The sequence below is a fragment of the Squalius cephalus genome, assembly GCF_949319135.1.
Source record: "Squalius cephalus genome assembly, chromosome: 12".
Taxonomy (NCBI): domain Eukaryota; kingdom Metazoa; phylum Chordata; class Actinopteri; order Cypriniformes; family Leuciscidae; genus Squalius; species Squalius cephalus.
Window position 1 is genome coordinate 4,501,246 of NC_137133.1, and position 23,258 is coordinate 4,524,503.

At 39.1% G+C, this 23,258-nt stretch overlaps 1 protein-coding gene and 1 long non-coding RNA gene across 3 annotated transcripts in view; one reads left to right on the forward strand and one right to left on the reverse strand.

Annotated features, from left to right (window-relative positions):
• Positions 1-1,734: 1,734 nt before the first annotated feature.
• foxo3b (forkhead box O3b) overlaps positions 1,735-23,258 on the forward strand; it is a 30,233-nt gene continuing 8,709 nt past the window's right edge. The window contains exons 1-2 of one of the 2 annotated variants that reach the window (XM_079887276.1): positions 1,735-2,321; positions 3,130-3,818. In XM_079887276.1, the coding sequence (XP_079743402.1) occupies positions 3,291-3,818 (528 nt within the window). In that variant the 5' untranslated portion in view covers positions 1,735-2,321; positions 3,130-3,290. The remainder of the gene's footprint in view (positions 2,322-3,129; positions 3,819-23,258) is intronic. The other variant, XM_079887277.1, reaches the window with a different exon arrangement.
• Positions 3,858-23,258, reverse strand: part of LOC307167935 — a 37,732-nt gene continuing 18,331 nt past the window's right edge. The window contains exon 3 of the long non-coding RNA XR_013822878.1: positions 3,858-13,036. This is a non-coding gene — a long non-coding RNA (uncharacterized lncRNA). The remainder of the gene's footprint in view (positions 13,037-23,258) is intronic.

Genomic DNA, 23,258 nt, shown 5'->3' on the forward strand with positions numbered 1-23,258 from the left:
CCACAAGAGACCTTGAACAAACACATTTCATATCTACTACAATCACCATCCTCATGGCAATAAGTGTACTCTACAGTGACATTATTAGAAGCATGGTGCTGAAGAATTATTTAAGATGTTTTACAAAAGCTGGTGTCAACACAGTTATTGTAATGGTCACCTGCAGACTTTTCCATGTGCAGGATAAGGGAACAAAGGAGAATGAGACAGAGGGAGGGGAGTGATTTTAAAAAGATAGGGAATTAATAAAGGAATCTTTGAGCAAACAATGGTGTTACATTTTTAGTGACTGAATAAGCAAACGCATTTAGTGCCACTTGTTGTTTCCCATGCATATCACTATCCAACATAAATGTGCGATTATGTAATAATTTTAGTTATTTCTGACTCTGATCCTGCATAAATGTCGTTGTTATTATTAATCTCATCTCGCGCATTTCTTCACAAACACCTGCGTCGAAATCACTGCGCCCGAGAAAATCCGCATCTCCGCAGGAACAAAGACGTGCTCGTGTTTTGGTAAGACGTCACTGTACTAGAGCAGCGCCACGGAGGACAGCAAACGGGTATAACATTTCTTGATTATGAATTACGTCATGTGTTTGACTAAAACGAGGCTGGCAGCAGGGGGCATGTCATGACGGACGACTCCACGCTGGGATTAAAGGGCCAGCGGAAGGGAAATGCAAGACATGCCTGAACATTTGTCAGTGGGCCCAGATTTAGTAAAACCTTTTTTTTTTTTTATTCATTAGCAAATCTTCTGGTGATTTAATATTTAAAGGAATAGTTTGACTAAAAATGTTATCATTTACCAACCACCATTATTTTATTTCCTTCATTAAGGCAGATTTTTTTTATACATGCTGAAAATGGATAGTGATTTTTAAATGTCAAGCTCCAAGACAAAAAAGTATCAGTGGTGTGCAACTCATGCACTAGTCCAAGTCTTCTGAAAATATCAATTTTGAAATTGAACTCTACTTATTCTGAAAAGTCATTTGTGGTCACACTGCATGTGGCATTCAGGGTTTGAAGTCATTGATTGGCTCTTGCCTATAATTTGACTGATGTTTAAAAACCTATGCCTTCAAAAAACTTGTTTACCAGTCAAATGGACTACTTTTATGGTTCTATTACTTTAGTGACATTTATTTTATTCCATATTGTGATGTACATCTTGAGTGTAACAGATTAGGCTAAATGATCTAAGGAAGTGTGTTGTTTTTGAAAATCCAGTTATGACAAGAGGTCAATAATTTTTTTTTTTTTAAATGTATATAGATGAATCATTCACAATAAGATCCATGACTTGCATTTACAAAACAGATAGGATGAATTGTCATTTCAAGCTGACTTTTATTGTACGAGACATTCTGCCTATAGATTGTGTTGGAACGGTGGAAAAAATGACATTTTGAGTAAACAATTCTTTTAAGATATTACTTTCCCAGGCATTTCATTATAATCAAACTGGCCACTCCTACAATCTGTATTAAAATGTTGGCTACTTGTGTTGCATGGAAATGTTCTAATCTATAACCTCTCTAATCTGATAATATGCCCAGATAATGTTGTTTGCATGTCTGAACTTCAAATTCTAGCAACTGAATCTATATTTGGAAATTCGATAAAGTGATATGGGTTCTCTCTGCTTGGAGTGACTTGTTTGAACATGTCCTCTCGCCTGTCGGCAGCTGTGGCCCTTTAAGAGGCGACCGCATGCGCGGATCAGGGGGCAGGTCCCTGTCAGCGGTAGAGGCTGCGTTTCTGTTCTCCCCCTCCTCTAGTCACTCAGTCCTAAGTTGAGCTCGCTTGAGTGCTGACAGACGATTAGAGCAGATAGTCTTCCTGTGCCTTCAGATAGATAGATGGGTGCAGAAAGAGAAGGGACTTTCTAGACGGGAATTTTCTGCACTGTACTGTTGAGGGATTGGCGCGCGCGCTCTACCTTTAACTGTTAAAGAGACTTCTGAACGCGAAGTGATTCAGATCGGGTCAAACTGGGAAATAGCACAAAACGATCACTGCAGTCTTCGAGAACGCTTAGTTCTGTCCTCGTTATTGTAGTTGTCTTGAGCTGACATAACGGCGTTGTGATTGTAGCCCGCTGAATGTGCTGTGGCTCTGACAGTTCAGCTCTTTTGTCACTACAGTGACTTGCTGCCTGTGATGGTTGTGTGCAGTGACGCTGTGGCGCTTTGTCCGTGGCTACTGGCGAGGTGCGCTGGAGAGATATAGTTGTATTACATCAGTGCACCAAGTGACCGGAGTGCGACACAGAGAGGAGAAACGGCTCTAGCTGGATGGTGCGTGTTGAGGTATTGCATTTTGCGTTATAATATTATAATACATACTCATGCATGCATATACACACAGAGAGACATTATGTGCTGAATTTGTTGTTTTGAGCTACAATAGTAGGGCTGTCACTATTATGAAATTTTGGCTGACAGTGGCGATTAACGTTCGCAGTGTGAAATGCTCATACACCTGTGAAAACATTGCACTAAGGCACAATGAAATTGACATTATATTTTTAAAATGTATCGGTCCGCTGTTGTTGCTGTTTTAACCCAGATAACTGTCATTAATAATAAATCGGATATTATTGAATATTGTTATGCAATAATGACTGCACGAATGATATATTGAAACCACTGTTATTTTGAAAGTAAAGAATTTAGGACATACATATATTCTTTACTTTAAGAATATCAGTGGTTTTAATATATCATTCGCGCGGTGTTCTCCATTGGAATACGAATAATCTCTTCATAAGCGTTAGTGAGTGTCATTATGAAGTGTAAGACCAAGAATATGTGCCATCAAGCGAGTGTTGCATGTAAGTGAAACCGGAGCACTTTGCGAATACTATACACGTTCAATCTTTGTTTATAGTTTCACGTGACTGTTGCGCGAACCAACACAGACGCGTTCGCGCGCGCACCGCCGTATAATCTGACACATGAAAGCGTGAAAATTGAATTATACATTTAATGACTTTTCTATATTAGCTTTGAAGTGAACAATAATCATCGTTCTATGCACAATTGTATTTTTGATTATAAGGTATTTTGTGTCACATGGCTTTATATTGTATATTGTATTTTTGTCTTTCTGAAACAGGGAGGGGTTCTAATAATCATTAAGGTTTGCACTGGTCGCCCAAGAAGCATTAAGCAACATTTAGAATAGAGGTGCATTCATGGAATGCGACTGTGACCGCTTCCCACTGCCTATCTAACTTTGAGACAGTACAGAGGAGTGACAGAAGGCTGGTAGAGGCAATGGCAGAGACAACCCTTGAACCACTGACCTCGCTGGACGTTGCCATCGATCCAGATTTTGAGCCGCAGAAAAGGCCGAGATCATGCACTTGGCCACTGCCGGAGTCCGGTTCGGCAAAGCCTGCTTCCAATGACACTGACATAATCCCAGAGGAAGAGGATGATGAGGATGACAGCGCGATGGCAATCAACGGCATGGGTGAAGGAGAGGACAACGGCAGCCCAAGCCAGGCAGATGAACTGCATCCCATTAGCGGTCAGGAGAACACAGACTCCCCGCTCTCCTCTCAGTCTGCGACCACAGCGAGTCGGGGGGTGAGCGGTCAAGGTAGCCAACAGCAAACTCCCCGGAAGTCATCTTCAAGGAGGAACGCGTGGGGCAACCTGTCCTACGCAGACCTCATCACAAAAGCCATAGAGAGCACCCCAGACAAGAGACTGACACTGTCCCAGATCTACGACTGGATGGTCAGAAGTGTCCCGTACTTTAAAGACAAGGGCGACAGCAACAGCTCAGCTGGTTGGAAGGTAAGCGATCCGCTCGAGCAGTGCTTCCCAACCGCGTTCCTGAAGACCCCCCATAAATACACATTTTGGTTGTCTCTGCTAATGAGCTAATGAGTTTAATCAGGTGTATTTGATTAAGCAGACTTGCAAAATGTGTACTATTGGTGTGCCCCTTAAGGATCAAGGTTGAGAATCACTTTGCTAGGGAATTTGTGTCACAAGGTGTGCAAGTGTCTGTCATGCTCCTTATTTCGTGCTGCTGCTCACAACCAGAAACACATGTTCAGGCATGTTTGGCACACTTACTCACGCACAGAAAACTGGAAAGTTTTCGAAGGTTCCGCGTGCGCGTGACTCAAAATTGAGCAAGCTCAAGTGACGTCACCTGTAAACAAACTATTTGGATGCCAGTAGAAAGATAAATTGCAAATTAGTCGTGATCAGTATGGAAAAATTGTGGCAAAACTATCAGATGGACTTGGTTAAAGATGGTTAAAATGCAATATCCTCAGAGACAAGTCTAATAAATGTACATTTATCCAAATGCCTTTATGTTCATATACACGCAGCACGGCTTATGTAAAACTTGGCAGGGTAAACGTACCCCTGCTAGAAGCTGCCCAGACTGTTTATGTAGGTGTTGAATGGCATTAGGAATTACATAACAACTCAGAATGGCGCGAGCTTCTCCTTAGCCATCAGCAGGCAGGACTGCCTTCAAAGGGAATGTCATGGTCATGGGCCATAGCCAGCATAAGACATATGGGCCTTTCACTTACAGAGCTAGAGTGGGTTGGGGGAAGGGGGTATATGGCAGGGTTGTGGGTGTAAGGTCAAGGGCTGAGTTTGCAGCAGGAGGGATAGCTTGCCTGTCCCATTGGCTGTAAATAGCCATGAATTATAATAGTGAAAGGAGAGTTACTGCCGGATCTGTGGCAACGGCAAACTATGCGGACTCCAGCTCAGCGTGGAACTGTTTGCACCCGACTCATCTAACATTCAGGACTGTGTATGTGCATGATCATATTTCTCAAACGGCTATGCAAAACATGTTATCTGTCAGTCAAACATGCTTTATGATCAAATACTATAACCCCAATTCTAGCACGAGTACACACAAATAAACACACCTAACCGGTCTCTATTAGGATGAGCAGTAAGTACCTGCTGTCATTTCTGATATGTGAAAAAAAAAGTCTAACAGTGTCCCACTGAAATCTGCTCCTGTGTTACCTCGAGCTCTAAATATGATACATTTACACACTCCTGCACACATCTGATGACTCCAAGCAGATCTGTTTTAACACAACCACAGATAAACTCTCCTGCAGTTGCCAGCCAATATCTACATTTGCATTTAAATAAAACATACACACACACAATAAATTATGTAAATGATGCATTTAAAGCATCAGCACTGAATTTATGTGCTGAAGTTGGCATGAAATGGAAATGAACCCCATCTAGTTTCTAAGTGATCCTATATTTCTTAATTATCTTAATGTGCACAAATTATTTGACCTAATCATTTTGAAATCAAAATATCTCAATCTTCCAGTAAAACAACTTCTCTCTGGTGACATATGCCGGACTTTTCCAATCTTTTGTTCCGATTAAACCCCCTCCCTTTCTTACAAATTCAAGATAGCAAGTTCACATTCAGATCTGGAGTCCATCCGAACAAAAACTGTTGGTAGAGTGAGAACCCAGAATATAAGTTAAATTAAGAAACAGAAAGAGCAATGAAAATAGTCGTAAGATGTCTCATTCCAACACAAAGGCTGGAATGGTCAAGTACAGGTGCAAAAATGACAAGAAGCTGCATCACTATGGCTACCAGGTCACTGGTCCTCTCTGTTTTAATGAGAGGGTTTGGATGACATGTGATCTCATAAAGGCGTTCCTTTGTTTCTGTTGAACATACTGTTGTGACTGTGCAGGGGAGAGAGAGGGAGTGACTGTTAAAGCACAGATGACATTACAGCACCCACCTCTACACTCTGCACTGAATGCTACAGGATAATGCTGTGTGTTTTGGTTATACAATTGGGTATGAATGTGGATTAAGTCTCGAATGCGTTTAAAATTTTTAGCTTAATCTTCAAGGTTTCTTTTGCAGGTGTACAAGCGGTAAGATTTTCCTGATTAATCGTTCTCCTTCACAATGAGCTCCTGCAGTGCCAGATCATACCTCTAATGCAAAATGATGTACTCTACTCTTGAAAAAAGCCAGCTTTTAAATTATTCACTTCTTCAAGCATTAATTCAGGTCATTTTATTAATTTTTAAGTGAAACCTCTTAAGCATCTCTCACACACACATGCACATTTGCCAGCTCACCGCTTTTAAACTTGTAATCTTGTCCACCAGACACTTGTCTATCCTCTTTGCTACTTGTGCAACCCTGCTGTTTATCTCACATCTGAAATATAATCAGATTATGTAACTTAAAAAGAACAAGCTACTACTATAATGTGTTGCACCATTTTTGTTCCTGGAACACTTAATATGCTGAGCTGCCACGCTAGGCCCAATTGAAATGTTTCAGTCACGCTGATGAAAGTGATCCGTTCACCCTTCAGAGGGTCCGTATTTGGCGAATTTCACTAGGCACAGTTCCAGGATGTAGGTGGTCTGTTTTACGTCTTTCTTGTAATCTGTTTATTGTCAAGAGAGTGAGGTAACAAATACAACATTAACATTATATATGCACATAATGCGTGCAAAATTGCACTTCTAGAAGTACATCATATACATCTACATATACATCAGTACATGCATCTTTAAAGTTGCTATGAAACATAAATAACAACAAATCTTTTCTTCTGTATTGTGACGTACATCTGAGTGTAATGGATTATCGAAAAAGAAAAAATGTTGGGTGGGGACTTGGTTCTTTGTGTAGGTTGTTGATTTTGAGATGTGAGCGTTGCACTCAAAAGTGGAGACGGATAAACGCAAGCTTGTGGGGGTGGAGTTTAAGCAGACTAAATGATTGGAGAAGTCCTGTAAACAGATTTTTTTTGTTTTTTGAAAATGGATAGATATTCATTTCATGCTGACTTTTAAAGAGGGTTTAAAAATGTGTAGGAGATATGTGCAGATATTTTGCAGTTGCCATGACCGTTAACTCTTCACTGTTTTATGTCTTGATTGACACATTTGAATGTTGATGTTTGGTGCTTTTATACATGCCTGGTCATGTTTAGGTGTGTGAGAGATCTTGAAGTGAGTGTCACTGGGGTCATAGATGTTTTGCAATGGTTACACTAAAGCTTAAAGTATACTTTAGTTTAGATGTGAACGCTTGCCATATGCATGCAGCCGAATCATAGTATACTCCATTTAATAGTGTGCACGAACACATCCCCTTGACACATGCACACTACAAAGTTTCGTCCTTTTCCAGTGTCTGCGCTATTTCTCTCCAGAAGTTAAGACCAATAAAATATCTTTGTACTCTTTTTTTTTTTTTTTTTTTTTAAATAGTCGTCTTTAGTAGTTTTATGTTGTTGTTTTGTGAAACAACGGGCCGGGTCAGTGTTGCCACTTCTTGGACAAACCAAAACAATTGAGCACACTGAGTAAGTGTGGTTAGAAAAATCTGGCCATGTGCATATTAAGCTGATGATGAAATGTACGCCCTGCACACTGTACGTAAACCCTTGTACTCATATGCAATATGCTTCCCAAGACAGTTTCAACCAACATCACTTGCTCTAACGCGTACATACAGTATGCACTTCCCCCCCTCGTCCAGCAGACATTTTCATATTTGAAAACATTTGATTAAAACAGACTTCCTGGTGGGGTAGCTCTACAGAGGCATTTTAGAAGCACATACGCTGCGGTAAATACATTTGAATGTATTTCTAGTTCAGCCTGTGCTTCTTTCCACCTTTTCCGTGCCCTTAATGTACCCGCTCAGTTTTTTAAAGGTGTACAAGCTTGAAACTCTGACTTTGTTTTTTTTTAAAAAGTAAAAAAAAAAAATCCTGACCCATCATTTCTAATTACACAGGTCTGCCTGCCACAGTGCAGATAAATAGTTGTCGTTGAAGCTTTAATTGAGTACAATAAAGCTAGATTTCCATGTCAGGAGCTTTTGGCCAGACAAAGCCAGCAGTAATGAGAGCAGATGCGGCTTTGTACAGAATGATTATTGCAGTGAACATAGGGAAATGATAGTTTTAGGGAAATACTTTGTCAGTGATCTCATGCATCATCCCTTTTGAAAGATAACAGAGAAACATTGTCAGACAGGAGTGGGCGATTATTAGCCTGGTTCTGGTGACGCAGAGGGTCTATTTTGGTGCTTGTACGTGGGAGTATATGTGTCGACTTTTGATTAGACAAAAGATTGGATTGATTAACAACACAGATTATGGTAGACTTGAGTGTGGCGGTTCCTGTTTCGATTGTGAAGCAGGTGTTTAAATATGGTTCTGCGATGATGTAAGGCTTTCAGATCCTCCTTGACTAAGCAAATTTATTTTCTGTGACATAACACCACAGCGGCCACAGTGAATTTGGTAGTCAAATTTATGATGGCTTCAGTATCAGCCATAAACTTAAATCACTGGAACCCAGGGAAACATTTTATGGCTCCAATAAATAGAATATGTATGACACTTGACACTTAGTCAAAAGTTTCAGAAACTTTACAAAGCTACAGGTTTGAATAGCCAGGTTAAAAGTTTTCATTTATCCTTCCTCACACAGTATGCTGACCAACTGTAACTGCAACGATCACAACTGCATCTCTATTGTAGGTTGTTTCCACCTTAAATCCTAGGGATTTTTCCTCTTTGGATTGCTCACTAATTATCTCTTTGTTTGAATGTTTCTCAATCTGCATTACCGTTAAAGTCAAAACCTTTTCCAAGAACTGCTGTGAACAGTGCAGTTCATCATATTGCACCAAACTAACACCTCTTATCAATACAGTGTGTTCTAAATAACAGGCCAATCAGATGTTCCACAGGTGGTGAGGTCATCAGCACAGGACCATTATCTGTTTTAAGAGTCCATTGCCTTGCACGCTATCAGTGGAGGCTTATCTCTTTTCACTGCACCTTCAGTGTTTGCACACCTGTCTTTAACCTGCCCCTGGGTCAGTTCTGGTGATATAGATGTCAGTGGAGGCCAGTGGATCAAGCTGAATGGGGGCCAAAGCGCTGACTTAGCAGTAAAGTCTGCAATGGTTCCAGCTGCTGGACACATCAGCAGTTTGTTATCAGTCAGCTCAGTCAGTGAGGAAGCAGTATATCAGGAACATTATGGGCTAAAGTAATGTGGTACATGCCTTTTAAACACAGCCGTTCTGATCTCTAACTAAAGTTGTCAGTATTTTTAGTTAGATTCGCACAGTTTTGTCCCATTTACCTCTGCCTGCCCTCCTCCCCCTTTCTCTTTCTCCATGTTTCTCTCTCTCTATATTCTCCCATGTGTGCTACAGTGTTTATGGGGGCATGAAATCGCTCCACAGCTCCTGGGCATCTCGTGTGCTGTCTTACTCAGACTGCCATCACTGACATGTTGCTTGCACTGTTTGTCTCTCATTTGTTCTTCCTTTGTATTTCACATTCTCAGAAAAGATCATTCTCTATCTGTCTTTGCATATCAAATCATTACCTCTCCGTAAAAAAATATTGTTTCAATCTAGTCAGTGTACAGTAGGTCCAGTACACCATAACATAAACACAATTTTGGATTGATTCACAATTTTTATTATTGGGGTTTGAAATTAAATCATTAAAAATGAGTATATTTTATAATTCAGAATGTGTATTTACACATCCACAGAAGAATCAAAATGCATCACATGTTTGAAATCTGCAGACTGCAGGACACACAGTGATGAACAACGAGAAATCACTCTGATGTGCAAGACTTGCAGTATTTTAGTGCAGCTTTTATGCAAAATGCTTACGTAGAATTTGTTCACATGAAGTCTAGAAGGGATAATGGAAAATGTTGTTATTAAAAATGAAAATTCTGTTCATTTACCCACCTTGTTGTTTCTAAACCTTCTTTTGTGTTTGCAGAAGGTAGTCATACAGGTTTGGAATGACTTGAGGGTGAATAAATGATGACAGAATTTCCATAGTTGGGTGAACCATTCCTTTATAATCCCAGAATCAAAAAATAAAGCAATCCATTTATTTCAGTACTAATAAAATGTATATTAAATAATGTATGATTTGATTAGAGAACTTACCTCACTACCTTTAAAAAGTTTAGGGTCAGTAAGATTTTTTTATGCAAGAAATTAATACTTTTATTCAGCAATTGATCAAACAGTGACAGTAAAGTCATTTATAATTCTAATATTACTGTTTAAAAAAAAAACAGTATTTTCTATTCATGATAGAATCATGAAAGAAATGTATCATGGTTTCCACAAAACATTAAGCAGCACAACTGGTTTCAACGATGATAATAAAAATAATTATTTCCTAAACACTAAATCACCATATTAGAAATATTTCTGAAGGATCATGTGACACTGAAGGCTGGAGTAATGATGCTGAAAATTCAGCTTTTCCACCGCATTAATGAATTACATTTTAAACCTATTAAAATAGTAAACGGTTATATTAAATTGTAATAATATTTCACAATATTACACTTTACTATCACAAGTTTTAACTATATTTTTCATTAAATAAATGCAGTCTTGGGGAGCAAAAAAACTTATTTTAAAATCATTAAAGAATCTTACTGACCCCAAACTTTTGAACGGTAGTGTAATCGTTTGGAGAGTCACAGGGTTTAATGAGCAATCATGCTCCTCATCGATTGCCCTCGCAAACATTCACGCTCTCTGAATGCCGCAAACCAAGCGTGCATGGTTCACAGAGTTGACACAATCTACTGTATATTCATATACCCCGATGACACACCCCCTTTGTCTTTAAGGAGTAGTTAAGAGGCCCTAAGTCTGTTTCTTCTTGTTTCTCTCGTTCCTGTGGTGTGTGTTGATGCTTTTGACATGCACAAAGGCAAATGGGCACAGACAAATGCACACACCCCTTTTCTGGGAACAGTAATGCATTTCCTTGCTCATATGCTTCAAAGAGAGGGCTTTTCTTTTTTGTGTGGATGAAAGCATGTGCGCTTGAGTGACCATATGCAGTAATGTAGCGTGAACTCTCCGTACCGTTCTCCACCCACGGTTCGGCACGCACTTGCAACTTAAATCTGACGATGCAACTATAACAGGTTTGTTGGAAATAACAATGCGTAAAACCAGTAGACAGATACGCATTTTGGCTTCCTAATATGTTACAAGAGCGGATGATCAACAAAAAACGTGGTCAAAACAGTCACTCTTTGTAAACTTTGTTCAATAGGAGTGCCGAATGCTCTATCAGTCATTTACACTGTCATCACCCAGGTGTTGATAGCCCGTGAGCGTAGGTGAGACCTGTATATCACAAGCTTCTACACACACACACACACACACACTTTTATAATTAGTGCTGAAAGGATCTTGTCTGTGAAGGGAAATTGAAAGGAACTTGTCTGTGTGTCTATGGTGTTACAGTATCCTCTTCGTTTTCTGCTTTTTATTTCTCTTTTTAGAGGCCCAATAAGGGGCTACATGGGTACCAAAAAAGGGGCCCCTCGCCTTCTCTCTCTTCCTTTTTTTTATCTGAGTTTCCCTCCTTCTCTTTCTCTCAGATTACTGTGAACGGGTGGGTGGGGGTGCGAGGTTACACTTTCCCATGTTGTGTGTAAACCTTGAGGAAACACACAGTCTCGACGTTGCTTTGAATACAAACGACTCATTATACAACAGTGTATGAAAGCTATGCATGACATTTTTTTTGGTGAGAGATCTTGGTTGGCTTGGTTGACATTGCTACAGTTGCTAAAATAAGTGGTTTATGCTTGCTTCTAGCTTTCACTATCTTGATCTTATTCCATTGGTCCAAGTGAAAATAAAATAACCACACTGTTTCGTGCTACTTGGATACAGTGAAACTGTACAACAACTGTGGTCAGAGTGCTGTGGTGTAAAAAGCAGTGAGTTGGCTATGCAACGTTTTGGTATTGGTAAATTTATAGTGCAATATCTGAAAACATGAAAAAACAAATATTAAAATGATACACAATTAATGTGAAGTTGCACATGTGCACCCTTCAGATAAAGCCACATTAAAAAAGGAAAATGGCAAATGGAGAGAGAAGATACAGACGGATAGATGGAGACTATTCCAGTGGGAGAGGATTTCTGATGATCTAGCTGGGGATGACATCACCGCTCGACTGAAAAGGCTTTTAGACTGATTGATTCGAGTGAGAATATGGCGCTGACGTGTGTTAGCATTTGCGGTATCAGTGCCACATATGATAGTGTGTGTATTATTGGTATGAATGACTGGTAAAGTCGTTGCTTTTCCCTACAGATTTTCTCCCCTCCCAGCACTGCACTGTAAATATGGGTTAGTGTGCCTTTCCTGTCTCTCCTCTCCCCACTTCTTCCCCCTGTTTGTTTTACTTTTCCTTTTCTTCCACCCAGCTTTTTGCTCCCTTCTATTTTTTCTCTCTTCCTGCAGCTGTGCAGCGGCTCCAAGGTTTTTCCAGGAGAACACAAAGGCTTGGAACAGCCAGGCTTTCAGACACACAGTGTTATTTTTGCAGTGTTCGTCAACCTCTTAAGTCAACTTACAACCTCTGGTTAATATACCAATGTTGTTTTGTACAAGACTTGTGTTTGATATAGACATGTTGTAGACAGTGTGTGTTGTAAAGGCAATTTTTCAGTGGTGTGATGTGTAGTGTGAGGATTAGTCTCTAAACTTGAGGCTTAGTCAGGTGGCCGGTCATATGAGCTGACTTGGTGTACAACGTGTGTATGTACACATACAGTGTGTGCGTACAGAGAGCGAGCAGAGATTAAACTAAGGATCATAGTGTAATCTGCTGTGTGGTTACATCAGCTTCACTATCACACCAGATTGCATAATGCAGAGAGAAATGACACCATGAAAAAGAAAAGAGGTGGAGAGAGAAATGACACCATGAAAAAGAAAAGAGGTGGAGAGAGTCAGGGAAAAAGGCAGATATAAACACTCTTCCAGATAAAAACAGCCAAGATAAAAGAGAATGAAGAAAGTGCTTTGATTTTCTACCAGTTGCTGACCAGGATGAGACTTTGAGGATGTCAGGACTCAAGCTCTGTGACAATGTTTTCCAATCTTTTTGTCTTGCATATCCTTACAGCCTCCTGCCTACAAAAAATGAAAAATGGGGGAAAAAAATCAAACCCATCAAGTAGCATAAATAATAATCTACAAAATGATGTAACTTCTAGATGTGTAATCATGCAATTACAACTCTTACTGAAAAAAATATCATGATTAGTTACTGTAATGTATATATTATATTTAATATACACTACCGTTTAAGATTTTTTAAAGGATGCATCAAACAAATCAAAAGTGACAGTAAAGACTTTTACATTGTTACAAAAAATGTTTTTTTTTTTATCTTTATATTCATCAAAGATTAGGAAAAAAATCCAAGGTATCATAGTTTCCACAAAAATATTAAGCAGCACAACTGATTTCAACATTGATAATAAGAAATGTTACTTGAACACCAAATCAGCATATTAGATCAATTTTATAGAAAACTGTCATTTTAAATTCTAAAAATATTATTTCACAATATTACTGTTTTACAGTGTTCTTGATCAAATAAATGCAGCCTTGGTGAGCATAGGAGACTTACCGAATTCAAACGTTTGAATGGTAGAGTCATTCAATTAAATGTATAATCTTCCACACAAGGTTGTTTCCTTCTTTTCTGTTAAAAGGGAACAGAAAATAAATCTGATTAATCATGATTAATTATTTTAATGTAATAAATAATATTTTAAATTTGGGGAAAAAAATGCATTCAAAATGTTTTACATGTAAATATATAATATGTTCGATATGTTTAACAAATCAAAATCTTTACAAGTACCCCAATGATTAGGAATCACTGCTCTATTATATGACCTCCTGATGACCCTGCTTTGGTGTCTGGTGAATATGTGTGGGCGCAAGAGCATTTATACAGGAGTTCATGTTTCTTTGTGTGTGTGTCAGGGTATACCGAGTGTATTTTTAATTGGCCAATACTACCCTCTTCATGGTCCACTGAGGTTTCATCTCAGTGGTGAACAGGCAAATTTAACATCAGTCAGGTACCCCATCATTTAGACAAACAAAACCCTGCACAGGGAACTCTGAAATAGTAAACTCTTGTGCAAAGGCTGCAAGAAAAATAGTCATATATAATTTCCATTCTTGGCGAGCATTTTTGTTCCTGCTTTAACTCTAAAATTGTATAGAGACTGTGAGAGCTTGTGCTGAGGGTGAGGAGTGCTATTGGCTGACTTGTACTCCTCCCCTGTCTGCGATTGGCTGGGAGGCTCAGTGGGGCACTCAATCAGCGCAGTAGAAGCATATGTAGGTCAGTGTGTAGCTGTGCTGCATGGTATGTTCGTGTGTGTACCGTGCGGTCGCGTACTCTGGCAGTCCTCCAGCTTTCTCTTTCAGAGTTAGAAGAGAGCGGAGGGGGAGGGAGAGAAGGAGAGGACAGAGGGAGGAGTAGACTGACTGTGAGGCCTCTTTAATCCAGTCAGTGCATTAACGACGATAAACGCATTAGTGTTTAGTCTCAGATTGGTGACAAACATTTGGAACAACTTTTCTGAATGTACTGTAACGGCAAACAGATTTGCATTTCGTGGCCTCAGTTACTCTTTTAATCTTGTACAAATAATCTCGCTGCCACCGAGAACGTCAACAATGGCCGGTTACTCTGAACCAACGTTCACCCAAACCACTACATATAAATACATGAGGATGCAACCATCAATCAATCAATGCTTCTCGCTCTTTTTTTTTTTTTTTTAACTAGACGTACCGTTGGCAACCTAAACAGCCTACGACTTGGAAAGCTGTGGTGTTTTCGAAGGAAGTGGATTTACAGTGAAAATGAGGGTGAAAGGGAATGCCATTTGGGGAAAATCAGGCTTTGAGTGTTGTCCAAAACTACACTTCTGTAACTGCCTTTAACGACTGTGCCCTCAGAGTGCCCCATGTACTTCTCAAGCACTTCCCTCTGGCATGGCCAGGAATTTAGATCAAGTCCCTAAGGCGTGCCACAAAAAGCACAGAAAGTCTGTTGAGCGGCTAAGCTTACCCGCAGTGAATAACTGTCCCGTCTAAAAAGCTCCCACTGCACACACGCACATGTGCTAGGCAACCTGGCACAGGGCGAAAACATCAACTCTCTATCTCCAGACGCTGGATGTCTAGACGGAGAGAGCGAAAAGATCGGACAAAGAGTCTCCTGAGCATCTCTGTCTGTGCATTTTACAGTGAACCAGCTCAGTGAGCACGCACACACTTCTACGTGCACACGTACCCAAGTACAAAATTACTAAAAGCCTGGGGGGCACATTCTACACTTCAATGAATTATGAATCACTGTTGTTAGGCAGACTGAATGCACAAGGTCTTTGCCCAGATTTCATACAGCCTACATGCAAAGCTCAGTAGTGTGTCTAGAGAACAATATTGTTACCAGAAATATGTGATCCGGTTACTTTTTACAAACTATATCTATCAACTTACTATCATTATCTATCTATCATTCTATGTATCTATCAGTCATATACAAACAGACAAACTAACAGATGGATGTCTGTCATTCTGTATGTCACATCCATTCATATGTGAATAGATATACTGCATGTCTATGATATACAGTATGTCTAGATATAGGTCTATGAAAATTATATATTGAATCGGTTAAAAATGTAATCAAATATATACTGCATGCTTTCATATGGCTTAAATAATTGTAATGAACAACAGTCAGAGCTTATAACTTTTGTGTCAGAAAAACACAGTGTTTAAACAGGAGTTTCGTTGAAACGCAAGTTGAAAAAAAAAAAGTTGTGTCAGCTGACAGCCATATCTTAAGAGCAAACACATATTATTCCAGTAGATGGACGAAGAGGAACCAAAGAGTAAACATCCTGCACACCTCTGTTGGCTTTTTCGCCTCGTCTCGTGATCTGACCGCCATGTCTGTATGTCTGCAAATAAAAATAGAACATAACCTTACTTCCCTTTTCTGATGACTATTTTAAACGGCAAATTATGGCCTTAGTCACTGCTGTGGGTGAAAAAGCGTTAGCATTTTTGATGCAAGATAAGCAATGGTGACTTGTGTCAGAGTTCAGTTAAGACATTAAATAAATATAGGTATTTTTATTTCAGGGAGGATGGAGATTGAGTAGACGTACTGTATGGGTGTGTGTGTATGGGTGTACACGTTACAGAATGTGTCAGAAAGAAGGTTGCAATGCAGGTTTTTCAAGTTGTCTCAGAGTTGTACTTTCCAATCCTCAACTGAAGAACTTGTCAGCTCTTTTTTGCCCATCCAACCCCCTTTCTTTCTAAGTTTCTGGAGGGATTACTGCGCAGACTTTCAAAAGTGGTTTCATGGTGAGATTGAGCCTCTGGATTGGCACCCTGCTTGTGTATCAGTGTTCTTTAGTGGATGGAAACCAGTGCTATATGCTCGCGCACATATGTCTTGATTGTGTTGAGTTCCAAAGCTCTCCCCTAGAGCTCTTTTTTTTTAATTCCAGAGAGAGGCCCAGTTCAACTATGAGTGTGCGTGTGTAATGATTCTGGAAGGAGTCCAATTTGCCGGAAAGCGTGTGAATGCAATGGAGCTTTGCCAGAGAGTTCAGCGCAGTAGATGAGTTGTTACTGGAAGGCTTTTGTTCTGGGTTCCACTAGAGAAAAGCCCTTTACAGGAGTCAGCCAGTCAAAATGGCAGAAGGGAGAAAGGAGAGGAGGAGGGGGAAAAAACCCAAATGTCCTACTTGTGAGACCGATCTATTATCGAGGACTTCACTAACAGCCTTTAAGATTCAGCTCAGATACCACTGCCATGGAGTTCCTGTCCGTATAAGCCAAAATTACTTCAAGCAGTTTTCTAGGAACAGTGGCTTGCTTTGGCCAATCTCAGAACTAATTATGCCCCTAGTCATCGTAATTCATACATGTTTGTTTTAATGCAAAATAGACATATCCCAGTGAACAGATCAGATAATAATAATATATATATGGGTAAAAATAATAATAATAATATATTTTTTAGACACTTATACATACTGTACAATCTCACAATTTTCATTTTGTGATTATTTGCAATTTTTGCAATTACTTTGACCGAACTGGTCCCAATGTGTTTTTTAGTATGGTGTAAGTGTCAAAATACTTCTTGGGGCCACTGCCCAAACTGTATATGATCTCTGGAACAGGAAATAGTTGGAGAAAGAGCTATCAGTGGTTGTGGAAGTGAGGTATAAGAGTGAGACCAGACTTGTTACACACTAATGAAGTTAAGGGTAAAGGTCTGTAGGATGTTGTCGTAGTGTCACTCTCAACAGTTAATTGGTAATGACTCCTATGTAAAAACCTATTCTTATTACTTGCACAAATGTTTAATGTAAGCTAGAACATCCCCTTTTAGGAATTAGTTGATTGGAACTTTCTCGCGCTCTCTCTCTCTCTCTCTCTCTCTCTCTCTCTCTCTCTCTCTCTCTCTCTCTCTCTCTCTCTCTCTCTCTCTCTCTCTCTCTCTCTCTCTCTCTCTCTCTCTCTCTCTCTCTCTCTCTCTCTCTCTCTCTCTCTCACACACACATACATACATACATACATACATACCACTAGTGTAACAGAGGTTACACTAACCTCTAATTCTGACAAAATACATGTATAGAATACACACACACACACACACACACACACACACACACACACGTAAAAAATGTACCAGGGGGTACATTTTTTGAACAAACTTTGATGTTGGCTTGAGAAGCCTAAACCTTGACCCAAGACTCAAACTCGGGTCACCTTGTGCACAGCTGAGGCATGTCTGAAGTTTAGAACGGCAATTATTTTACCTTTACAATAAACTGTTTATTCACCCAATCAATAATATTGTGTATCCAGATGGTTTAAACATCTCATTATGTCATTTTAACTGATGGAAACGGAGCAATAAAAGTGGACTTCAAAGATTTCTTATCCTGTGGTCCCCTCTATAGGACAGCATTAGTATTACAGCCAATGCAATGTTTTTGGAGTTTTGATCATAATTTATATTAAAACCTAAATCCGATCAGTTAAAAAATATATAGCACACTAAGTCAGAACAGTCTGAAGGTCGTTGTTGTTTAGCCACCATGTTGTTAGCCACCACATGATCAGCGACTAGCTAAGCGTCATGGCGGATCATTAAAGTCGACTAGTCTGTGCAACCTCTAGTCAGAATATGCTAGAGGACATCTACCAGAAGGACCACGCTAACCGGGCAAACCTTGACCCCTTGAATATGACGCAGGGGATTGTCATATATCTCAGTGAAAGGAAAATGTGAGGGCGAAAGAGAAAGTGTGGAGGGGGAGGGGGAAATCAATAGACAGACACAGCTCAGAGGACATGTCCGTGAGATGTGTTTCAGTGCGTTTCGTCATGATGGGGAGCTGCAGCATTACTGAGCATGTGGTTAAACCTTGTGTGCCTCAGAGAATCAGAACAAAGAGACGTGAAGAGAGAAAAGGAGATGAACGAATAAGTGAAAGATCGAAGCTTCCTAAACCAGTTACACAGAGAAGGGACTGTGCTGTTTAAACCAGCAGTGTCCCAGACACACAAACACCGACCCAGCACAAGAAAACATGCTCTTGTTTGTTTGTTTTGGGTTTATTGAGTTGTTGTTGGGTTTTTTGTTCGACTCAACTGGTGTGTGATTGGCTTGGGACAAAAAACATGACGTAAAAAGCTTTTCTTGTAGCCTTTTCTTGTTACAGTGTACAGACGAGAAAGCAAAAGAGCAAACAAGTAAGGGAAAAGCAGAGACGGAGAGGTTGATGTTATGCGTATTCCTGCACGTCTCAATATTTCTATGTTTAGAACTGTAATCTCCTATTTATCCAAACACACGTACACAGCCAAAGTGACCCCAGCCTTAATCATCTAATCAGTCCAGTTTATTTTGAAGGAAGACTTTAGCAGGCAGCGCTCTTGACTGTTTTCAATATTATAGAGGTTAAAGGTGCACTCAGCATTTTTTGTTTATGTCGAGGTGGGGTACTGTAGATTGCAATTACCTTTGACTGACACTTAGTGGTGCGGATTTTGCATTACGCAAACGTACACATTTTTAGTTATTGCTACACTGCACTGTAAAAATATTTTATTCACAGTCAGCCATGATAAATTTTTCCTGCCAGTGAAAGTGTCCAATAAAACGGGGTTATCGAGATAAAGTGAGTAATATTTTTCTGGTCACGTGATCTTTACATGGTGGCCCCCTGTGGTGACCTGCAGAATAAAACTGCTTTTATTTATTAGGGTGACTATTTTCTTCAGTGGAACAGAAAAGAAAATATTTTGTGGATATATTAATTTTATTTTTGTCCATGTAACTTACTGTACCTTTTAAGATCAACTCAGTTTACACAGAGAACATGAACTTGTCACCTTATCCGAAGACACATTGCATCAACCAATGATAACGTTCTTCCTCTATCTCCATCAAACACATGCACAGAGCTGCACAAAGGCTTTAAAACTGCAAGCAAAGCAAAAGCTTAATTGGTATAAGAGCCAAAGGAGTGGATTCCTACATTATTTAGATTGATATTTGGTTGCGGGTAAAACTCCCATGAGATTATCTGCAGCTGACTGTGCATGTGTGATATAACTCAGAAGTAGGTCACCTGGTCACAGAACAAGTGTTTTGTTTAAAGACCGAGCATTGCTGTACAGATCTGTGTGTGACACAATGTGCGCATATACTTGCACGTGCAACACGCAGAGTGTATTTTTGTTTGTGTGTGTCACATCAGCAGAAACAGGAAATCATGTGGCCCAAAAGTCAAGGCAGCAGGAACTGGGAGAGAATTGCTGGTACAGCAGAAAACCCTGTGACACTCTCTGCTGCAACGCTCATTTCTTTGTCTCTTTTTTCAGGTCCGTTGAGACCCTCGTGAATTATACGTCCTTGTAGTGCAGGCGTTACTGTAAATGATTGTCATACGGTGATATTCAATAGTGTTGCATGTAGTGGTGCGATTAAGACATGATGCCTTGTTGTTATATAGTTTTAGCAGAAAAATGTGTGTGGGGGTGCTGGCTCTTCATACTCTGCAGAGCTCAGCAAAGTAAAATGCAAGTTTCTTCGCAAATATTTCAACATAAGGCACACACACACAGACACAACATAATGGTACCTCTGGTTATGTTTAGTGGGCTAAAAGTTGAGGTCAGGGCAAAAACAGTCACCTAAATTGCGTCTGAAATTGCTCCCTATGTAGTGAATTCTGAACTTTTTTTTATTTATAGCGCACAGCCAGTGTACATTTACCTGCTATATTTTCTGTTACCCAAAGCAAGAGGCGTAACTTGGTGTAATATTGTGAATGCACAGTGGAATTTAATAATAATGTGGTAAAATGTCATAACACCCTGGGCTTGAGGTATATTGACTTGTTTTTGGACACATTCTGCTCTGCATTTTGCATTGCGCAATGTTTCTCTGTCTCTCTCACGTGTAAATAACGTAAAACAGGCCTCCCCACTGAATAGTGAATGAGTGAGCGATTTCGGACATTTTGATAGCTAATTACCTTATAGTTAGCTCATTATCTTAAACAGCAATCCACTTCAACACCAATTCGTGAAATTCATGTAGGAATAAAATGAAATTTTAAAACCAAATGAAACACAGGCTTGCCGTTCGAGCAAGCTGCACCCTTCATAGCTAGAAAAGCCGCAGTGTATACACATTCTCAAACACACAAACACCCGCAAAAAATAAAACAGAACGGGGCCTTTTTTAAATCCAGCCCAGATGTGTACAAGAGCGACAAACATTCGCATAGAGACGGGGCCAAACATTGATAAAGATGTTTTCAGTTACTCCCAAGAGACACAGTAATGTGACAACAACAGCCACTATGAACAAATTAATTATGACAATATTAAAGCAGAAATAAAGAAAACCTGTTCCATTATGAGTCTTTGAATCAGTCAGTGAATCATCCCAACAGTGTCACGCAATTCTGTACATGTGACAATTTTACAGAGGCAAACCTTTGAAAACCAATTATTAACTGAAATGTCACAAGCTCTGTCAGGCATTATAATGGGCTAAATATAGCAGCTTTAGTCGTCCAGATACGTGTTCGATATATTCTGCTTGCATTTTGCTAGAAAAATAGGTTCCAGGAACGATAAAGTGAGAACCAAATACAGCATTGATTGAGAACAGATTTGTTGGAGCCATGAGGGCTTGTTTTATTGCTTTACTGAAAAAAAAAAAAAATACCCCTCTATTATAACATTTGGAAAAAATAATTCTATCTTATACTAACAGACCTGTCTGGTGAAGACATGAATAAATAGATCCCTAGTCTATCAATTTGGCCAAGTTAACCTGGGACATCAAGGGGACACAGTGTTCCAAATTGCAGCTAAAAATATCACGTGTGGCTGATGTCTGTTCAGTGTTGTTTATCTGTTGAGTAGGTCGTGGGTCTTTCATATTCCAAGAGAGATGCCAAACAGGGTGTGGACCAAGAGTTTGGACATGTGGGAAGCGTGTTGAGCAGCAGAGAGAAATGCATGATAGACACGCATTGTAAGGAATGTCACATGTGTGTGTGTATTTTATGCATGTGTGAGGAGTTTACTATGATGATGAACTTTAAACTCCAAGGGCAAGCATACGTTTCTCATGGGCTGACAGTCATCTTTCCCTTTTTGTCCCTCTTTTACATTTCTATACTTTGCACAGCCTGTGTAGTCATCACACTAAATATCTGAGCTTTAGATGTGGTCCAGTCATTCATCACCACCTGACAGGAAGGGCACATTTAGTACTAGAGAGAGGGTGTAATCTTCTCCACTGGATTGGTTAGATGCAGTTTTGAAACTCTGTACAGTTTCTACTTCAGAATCATTTTTGTCTATGATCTGGAATTTATTATAGAAATAAATCAATAAATATTCATTATTTACAAAAAAAAGTATAAGATTTTCTTTGTTTTTATTTTATTTAATTAAAAAAATCATGGTAATATTTATATTTTCGGTAACACTTTACAATAAGGTTCATTAGTTAACATTAGTTAACTACCTTAGTTAACATGAACTAAGAATGAACAATACTTCTACAGCATCTATTAATCTTAATATTAATTTCAACATTTACAAATACATTATTAAAACCAAAGGTTGTATTTGTTAACATTAGTTAAAGCACTGTGAACTAACATAAACAAACAATGAACAGCTGGATTTTTCTTAACTAACATTTACAAAGATTAATAAATACTGTAAAAAATGTATTGCTCGTTGTTAGTTCATGTTAGTTAATACATTATCTAATGTTAACTAATGAACCTTGTTGTAAAGAGTTACCATATTTTCTATATTGACGTGATTATATAACTGTGGCTGTGTCCCAATTAAGAGGCTGCATCCTTCGAAGGCTGCATGTGAAAGGCCAAAGGCTGTCCCATTCAAACTGGCTCCTTTAACTCCATTCTCGGGGCCGCGAAGGATAGAGGAATGTATCCTTCACAGCCTAGCCAATCCAAAGATTCACTGCACGCCAATAATGACTGGATTTTTTTTAAAGAAAATACAAGATTATACTTTTAAATGTAAGTTTTTACTTAGCTAGACCATCCCATTTAACAACGCTCAGTTAGACCTTCGCGGACTACGAAGTCATGGCCATTGAATTCCACATCCTTCGAAGGATGCAGCCTCTGAATTGGGACACAGCTATATTATAATGTTATAGTTTTTATTCATATTTTGATTTTTTTTTTTTATTATTCGTAATTTTGTTATGTTTTTGGCATTTTTTAAAATATCTATATTTTTATTTATTATTTTTATTTATTATTTTTTATTCTATTTATTTATTTCTGCTTTTAGTTAATACATCAAATTAAACTAAATTCAAGAGAATTAAGAAATGTTAGTTGATGTAAATGTATGAAATTAGCTGAAATAAAATAAAACTTTTATATTTTTTATTATTTCAGTTAATATTTTTCTCAAGTAACGAATATGTTTTTAGGGTTTTAGTTAACTATAATAACCTGTTATATACATCACAAACCATCAGGAACTGAAGAATAATTATAATGGTATAAAACTTATTTTCCATCTCCATTGTGTTTGTTTAGAGTTGAACGGGTGGGATTTATGGTTCTTTGGCACACAACACAGCCTGATAATAGGACTAGCTGTACCCAAGACCCAGATAATGTTGTCCTAAGATACTCCATGCCACCTAATACTATTACTAAACGAGCAATGCTGTGACCTCTCAATGAGTCAGTGGCTGCGACAT